Source organism: Limulus polyphemus, unplaced genomic scaffold, assembly GCF_000517525.1.
Source record: "Limulus polyphemus unplaced genomic scaffold, Limulus_polyphemus-2.1.2 Scaffold111, whole genome shotgun sequence".
In the NCBI taxonomy this organism is placed as follows: Eukaryota; Metazoa; Arthropoda; class Merostomata; order Xiphosura; family Limulidae; genus Limulus; species Limulus polyphemus.
Window position 1 is genome coordinate 109,743 of NW_013665721.1, and position 8,269 is coordinate 118,011.

The following is an 8,269-nucleotide window of genomic DNA, read 5'->3' on the forward strand; positions in this document are numbered from 1 at the left end:
TGGGGAGGTTAAGCCTATGCAATCCTCTTATACGCACCGCCATACTAAATTTATGTTATCAAAGCCTATGAAAATATTATGGTTGGCAACATGACTGGGATGAATTACCTGTTTTAACATATCTTCGAGTTCGAGTTACTTTAATGGAATACGAAAAGTAAGCTGTTACAACACAATTATTTATAGTTTGGTACGTCACCTACAAAAGTCATCAATCTGTCATTTATCTTGTGCGTTAGTCATCTGTAGATATTCAAACAATCCAGTTGGAAGCGAAAACATAATAGTTGGCTATACATGCCAAAGCAGGTCGCAGGAACTTAACAAAAACAAAAAAAACAATAAACAAGATAAATATTATAAAATTATCAAACCACTCTGCATAAGCCTAACTATAGATCATTTTTCTATACACAGTTGTATCCATCTGACCAGCTCCTCGCCTCTGTTGTTTACATGCGTGCGTGCTATACGAATATTAGACGTATTTTTTGTGTGAAATTTGCATATATTAAACTGTTATTTCTTCATGTTAGGACGTAAATATGCGACTGTTTTGCACAACTTAATAATAAAAAAAAGATTCATAAATTTTAAAAACAAAATTACTTCGACTGCTTTCTTTATTATTTAGATAAGATATGCCTATAAAGAACGGTCTGGACTGAATTATTTAGGTAAATAAATATAACAAAAACTGCGACTAATGCGTCACTAACTAAAAATAATGCACATTCGTTTTTGTTCTGTTGTTTTTTGTTTTTGAGTAATTGAAGTTACTGAGAATGGTCTATTCATAATCTGAACAGAAATAAAACAGGAGCTCTTGCTTCATGAAGCTGCCATCAAAAATGATGTTCCCACTGCGAAAAAGCTAATCAACGCCAAAGTTGATGTGAACAGTAGAAGTCACGTAAGTAGGATACCTTGGTATTCACATTACGGCTGCTTACAGAATTACTGCTTATATTTATCCAATATGGAATTGAAATAAGCATTTTCTTTTGTGGCCTGAATTATTCTACATACATATTTAGTAATGCAAGTATTCTAACTGCATGGTTTATTATTTCCAACAAAAAATGACGAAGTACATGCATGCATTTAGGAAGGACTGAAGTCAAGTTGTTTTGTAGAAGAGTTATGTAACAACTAATTTATTTATTCTTCTCTATAATTTTTATTTACAGATATCAAAACAACAATTTATTATCGTACCACTAATTTGTTTTTAGTATCAGAACTGTAATGTTGATTTCGTGATAGTACAACTAGCTGGTTATAGTCACCAAAATAATTAATTCATGGAGACCACTTTGAAGGTGTTATTCTTCTTCAGATTAGTGAAATGCTTAGGTAAAGAAGAGAGAGCAACTCATCTGTCGTTTGTGCAAGTTAAATATTTCAGCGAGATTCAACCCATCACTTTTTTAAGTTTCCAATATCACTTGTGATGTGGATTTGCTTTACCAGTTATCGTTCTATATGCGCTATTGATTATATTGTCACAATTATCCACTGTTGTAAATTGAGAGAAACCATTATTAATAGTTATGCATTTTTCTTTGTCATGTCTAAGAAATTATTTCATTGTTACCAGATATTACTGTAAAATGTCATGCCAATTTGGTTTAATGAATTAACTATTTTCGAAATAGTTCATTGCTCACAGTATTCTGTTAACTCATATCAACATATTATTTGTAATGCATCCACTGTTAATTACTTTTCGCTACACATGCACGAGAATAATCCAGTAGTACATTTTACATTCTCTTTTACAAAGACTAGTGCTTTCCATATCTTTACTGTTACGCATATAAGAAATTTTATTTTAAAGTGTTTGCTCAAAATAAATTTTATGGAAGAATTACTTGATGAGTTGTGATGTTACTTATGTCCATCCTTCGTTATTTAATGATATAAATAGCAGTACATCGTGTAATGTATTATATTAAATCACCTTGATATGAAGAGGTGCATAAGACTCTGATATTGTTGGTGTGTCTAATAGTCGTACTTTAGGAAATAACATTATACCAAGCTTGATTCTGGAGATACTTTATTTTCCAGTGGAATGCATAACCTGTAGTGATAATTCACTATGTAATTAAAGCTATATCAAATTTGTGCTAAAGATTTTTTATAACTGACTATGAAATCAGAGCTAAGCCGAATTTGTGCTTAAAGTTTCTGATAATCACCACGAAATCAGGACTAAACTGAATTTATGCTGAAGAATTTTGATAATTCATTATGAAAATACAACTAAACCAAATTTGTGTTTTTTTTTGTTTGTTTTTTGTCAGTAATAGCTCAGTTAACTGTATAGTAATTTAAAACAGAGAACAACACAATTTCTTTTCAGATGGACAGAGCTCCGGTTCACTGGGCAGCTTCTCGTGGTCACTTGGACATTCTGGCTATGCTTATTGTGGTCAAATGTGATATTGAATCTGCCGACAAGGTCAGTAGTTTAGTTTATGTTCAACTTGGCAATATTTAACATGCCTAAGCTTAAAACTGAGCCTATCTTGCTCAAACACATTATTTGTTTTCTTTTAGTATGGCATGAGACCACTTCTACTAGCTGCCTGGTTCGGCCACAAGGGGGCGGTGCAGATGTTAGTAGAAAACGGAGCTAACTGCAGAGCAACGAACAGGGTAAGACTACTTTCAATGGAAAGTAGACATTGTAATATATTATTGTAAAATATAAGAAAAACTTAAATTCAGTACCATGTTTCTTTAATTTCAAAAAATCAATGAAGTTCGATTAGCTGATTGCCCTTGGATTTTTTGTTATTGTTGTTTATTTTGAAAAATTAAAATAACGTTTTTCAATCTTACCCAAGTTGTCTTGTTCTAGTAACTAACCTCAAACACTAAGAGAGCTCAGACAGTTTAAATAATTCAGGAAAAAATATTTGACCATGTTTTATGTTATCTAGTATAAAAGTATATAAAGATTTATATCATAAATTGCAACAATTATTTTGTACTTTCACAATCTTCCTTCCCCCCTTTTTTTTGCTTTTGATGTCAACTCTAGAACACATTATTGCTAAGAAGTTATGTTCTTTATATTTTGTTCTTTGCTGTTACCATAGCAAACACCAAATTTTCTGCATTACACAGCTCATATAAATATTTAATATTCTATGCTCGTTTTGCAAGGAAGAATTATCAAGTGTTCACCAGGGCTTAGTTGCGTTTGTGTGTGAGTTCCCGTGAAATTCATAAAGGCGTTAATAAGTTATATCTGGGAAAACATCTTCAAGGTGTGTTAAAGGAGCAATGTAAAACGAATAAAAACAAAGGCGGTTTCATTCTGCACTCGGAAACGTGCGTACGTAATATTTATTATTTCTTTAGGTTACAAGTGTTCAGCATTTATACCTTACAGGATTTTACTGAAAAATATATTTTCTGTTGATATGGAATCAAACGTTCTTTCACAAACTACTGAGACTGAAAAGTATTTGCATCATTTGTTTCAACCATAATTCTAGCGAATGGATGATTGTCTTTTCATCTTTTTTTTTTTTTTTTTCTAAGTACTATTTAAAAGTAAAATAATCAAATAAATCAGAATTAAATGTAAAATGATATATGCAATAATAAAGACTGTCTGATATGAAGAGCTGGTATCAGTACACCAGAAAACAAAAAAACGATAATTTATAATTTTCTTTTTTTCATCAAAACGTGTAATTTCACCGAAAAGAAGAAAATAAATCGTTTTGATGAAGAAAAGAAAATTTCGCAAATAAATTACCATCTAGTTTACTGACTAACAATGAATAATTGTTGCCAGAGTATAGTTATGTTATTCAAAACCAAAGTATTTTAGGTTATTAGTTAGTAAAGGACTTGACATCAAAGGCCACAATCTATAATATTACGTTGCATTGAATAACTAGTTAAGTGCTCTATTTACAATTTTTCGGCTGTAATTCGAATAATATTTTCACATGGTTCTTATATATACAAAAACATTAAGCTAACTTGACGATACGTGTAACACAATAACAAACATAACCACTGATAAATGTGATGAACCAAGTATTGTGAGTTTCAATTTTATATTAAATAATTATTTAGAGCTGAGACTTAACTTTCAGTGTAGACTTATTAACAAGTAGGAGCTTTATCTACGTATTATTTTAGGATATTAGTAAATCTTTAAACTTTTTAGAAACGTTGTCTTTGGTAAAAACGTGCTTTTTCTGGTTTATTTTAAATTAATTCATAGGATGAGTAATTATAACTTTTTTTTCCTTCATGAAAGAAGTGATAAGTTAGTAATTTGAAAACACCAGCAATCTTCTCAGTTTTCAGATCGTATTAATCTCAGCAAAGCCCACATTTTCGTTTGCTAATGTATTTATAAGTCCCCTAGTGGCTCAACGGTAATTCTGTAAGCTTACAACGCTAAAACTCGGGTTTCGATACCCGTGGTGGGCAGAGCACAGATAGCCTATTGTGTAGCTTTGGGCATAACAACAAACAAACCAAATACATTTATGCCAATGTAAAATCTAGTTTCTTTGTTCTTTCATTAATACCACGCGCTATTTTTCTCTTCGACTTTGTAATGATGATTTTAAATAAACCTTAGGGTATGAAACCAACTGTTAAAGATAAATGAAAATTGTTTCTGTCCTTTTTATTTCACCATTTTTATGTTGTTGACAATACTATGGCTAAAATGTCTCCACGTTCTTAATGTCTGCTTTATTTTTAGCTGTATATGTATAGTGGTTAGCATGCTCGGACTGTGTATCAGGGGATTCATGGTTCGTGTCCCGTTGCCTAAAATAAATAAATAAAAAAAGAAACGCGCTCTCCACACAATGGAGTCGTGGGTGCGCTATAAGTGTGACGATAAATTCCGACTATTTGAACAGACAAGAACAGGTCGATAATTTTTAGCAGTGGGTGCTTTAACTAGCTGCTTTCCCTCTGGTCTGTCAATTCGAAATTAATGACGGCTATGCGCATATAACCCTTAAGCAGCTTTGCGCAAAATAATAATAATAATAATTCTAAAAAAAAGCAAATGAGTTGTTATAGTTTTCTTTTAGTTAGGAGCTATTTTTTGCCAACAACATATTTCAAACACTTGCAATTCATGATTTATATTTTCGTAAACTTTCATAATTCATTTATCTGGGTACAAGTTGATTTTAAATTGATGGCACGGTTGGCTGGGTTTAACTGGCCCAGTGGATAGCGTGGCCGAAATGTGAATCCAAAGGCTCATGGTTTACAGCCCTTTGCCGTAAACTCGCGCCCCTCACTTTGGAACATGGGTGCGTTACAGGAGTGATGGTCAGTTCTACTATTGGAGTCGAGTAGCTCAAAAGTTGGTGATAGCTATTTATCTTCCAGACTACCAGTTTAAAATTATGGAGGCGAGAACAGATAACGCTTGTTTAGTTTTATAATGAATATAATGAAACAAACTTTAATTGCAAAAACTCTGGAACTAGAATATTCAGTGCGTTCAGAGATCGCACATTTTACTACAGTTTAATGTACAGTTATATAATTCACAGTAAAGATTACACGACTGTTGGGAATTTAAATGCTGGAAATTATATGTTGTAAGTTTCACCTGTGTTTCTATTATAATAAAATTAATATAAAAATCTGCAAAAGTTAAGTATGATGGCTTTGTGTATTCATCCCCACCCAGTTTTTGTACTTTTTGGCATTTCCATCCCTACATCTTACTTAATTTTTGCAAAAATTGTTTATTACTTGTTTCCCCTCACTTTAAAAAAAATTCATTGAAATAGGTTGATAAGTGAACATTTCATATATTTATTTATAATTCAATGGTAATATATATTGTTAATATTAATATCAATTTTGTCAGTTACTTTAATTTTGGATTATATTAGAGGCCAGTAAAGCTGGAATGGTTCCCCCAGGACAGTACAAGTACCCCCGAAGTGCTGAATTGACGTTAAGGGGATAGTTATATAACCCACGCCTTCCAACTTCACCCCCAACTCACTGCATGTGCATACAATCGAATCCATCACATGCTAGGGTCGTGTCGATTAATAGGGAGGGCATCATACAGATCCCAGGCCATGAAGTATGATACCATGCATACATACACAGCTGCCAGGCTCGGCTTCACCGAACATTTGAAGAAAAGTAGACCGCTATATAATGTATTGTTTTGGTAATTAAAATTAAGAAACTGGTGTTGATAAACTGAGATATCAATAACATGTACACAGATATGTGAGTTGCATACTACTTGATCTCATTTATAAAATGAATACTAATTTAGGCTATTCTTTATTTATTTATTTTTACTGAAACTGTTTTAACAGATATCATGTTTGTGCAAGGAAGTCACCAAGGTCGTTATATAAGAACACTTCGTGCTGCCATCTAGCGACTAGAAATTAAACTGTTATTTATGAAACATGGATATAATATATGCTATAAACTGAACTCACTGCTAAGTAGTAGTTTTCCTTTTTATTATTTTCCCACAAAAATACGTGTGGTAGAAGAACAGAATAATATTACTGGTATATAAGCTGTGATACATTCTATAATAGCAATAGGTGCTCAAATAAGGCTATAACTCAACTTTAGCAGTTATTTGTAAGCATCATGGAGTAATAGATTGAATGTGACGGTCATTATTTTCTTAACCCATCCCTACATACTAAGCACTACCGTGCTCAGTGGTAGCCTGTTCCTTAGTATTCTTTAAATGATTTTCTGTCGTACTAAAACCATTTCAAAAACTTGCTAATTTTTTTACTATTGTGGGGAAATAAAAACAAAGATGAACACTTTTCAATAATATTGGGAGTCTCAGAAGCTGTGAAACACTCGATAATGGCAATTAGGTGCTCAAATAAGGCTATAACTCAACTTTAGTAGTTATTTGTAAGCATCATAGAGTAATAGCTTGAATGCAGCAGCCTTGTTTTCTCCGCCCCTTCCTACATGATAAGCACTACCGTGCTTAGTGATTACTACGCTGTAAATTATTCAGATAAAGAAATAAAGGTCTATCGTTAAATGCCTCAAGAATTTAAGCATTTCCTATTTTATATAATTATTTATTTTCGTCAGCAGTGCATTAGAATTGTGAGAAGAAAAAAAAACAAGTGCAAGTAAGGGAATGCATCTTGGAGTAAGAAATCCTAAACCAAAAAAAAAAAAAAAACAAACTTTAAGTCAGGCACCGTGTTATTGACATTTTCCTCTTGAGAACCTTGAATTCTTGAAAAACTACGTGACAGCTCTCTTTTATTGGTTACATTCTTTTAAGTCTCTAAGGGCCACGTCACATCGGACACCATCCTCAAAGTGTAGAAACGTTATTTGGAGAACACAGTTATATTTATGTCGGATGAGTTGCTCGCAAATCCAAGATGTTTAATTATTTTATTCTATCCTGGTTTTGAAAAGTATTAAGACGTTACAAATCCTTAAGACTTTTGATACATGAAGATAAGTATTTAAATTATTGACAAAAATATTATTTAGCCTAATATAAGTGAGATACAGGGTAAAGGAGAAAAATTACGATTACTTTAACTTAAAATAGTCATGTGACAAATAAAAAATAAAACTTAATGAAAATAACTGATGGAATGATGTAGAACCGTGTTTGATTCACGAAATATTAAATTATTGACACCGTTGGCAAAAGGTTGTAACATTATCATGAACGAAGTGGAATTAATCTCAAAATATTTACATGATTGAAATGTTATTGAGGGATTACGAAAGAAAAAAAGAAACACTAATTATTCGGAACTTTAAAAACCCTAAGTCGATTCAAGCTTTGAAATTATTTCTTGAATGTTTGTTTAACGTTAAGAAAGTTAAGCCTTGCAGTGATGTTTTAAAGTTCTCTCTCAAAATGGACTTTTATGGCCATTTTCAAGAAAATCCATATCAATATGTAGATAATTTTATCAAGCTCACAACTGGGACGTCATAAAAAATGAAATAGAAAAATTATTTTTGGAAATGATTTTAAAGCATAAAAACACAAGTTAGGCGACAGTAGGTTGTTTGTTAATAGGTTATTGAGCCAGCCAGTTAGTTCAACACTGTATATTCAGAATTTGTGTTTTCTGTAAAATACAGAAGATACAGAAAATGTCATATATGCGACAAAATTGGTAAGTAGAAGTTATATTAAGACATTATTTATTTGTGGGCCCGGCATGGCCAGGTGGTGGGTCGCGGGTTCGAATCCCCGTCCCACCAAACATGC

General features: G+C 32.2%; 1 protein-coding gene across 1 annotated transcript in view; it reads left to right on the plus strand.

The window, feature by feature from the left end:
• Nucleotides 1-222: 222 nt before the first annotated feature.
• Nucleotides 223-8,269, plus strand: part of LOC106471191 (ankyrin repeat and death domain-containing protein 1A-like) — a 28,108-nt gene continuing 20,061 nt past the window's right edge. Inside the window, exons 1-3 of the mRNA XM_022400830.1 lie at nucleotides 223-913; nucleotides 2,369-2,467; nucleotides 2,566-2,664. Coding sequence (XP_022256538.1) covers nucleotides 2,369-2,467; nucleotides 2,566-2,664 — 198 coding nt within the window. The 5' untranslated portion in view covers nucleotides 223-913. The remainder of the gene's footprint in view (nucleotides 914-2,368; nucleotides 2,468-2,565; nucleotides 2,665-8,269) is intronic.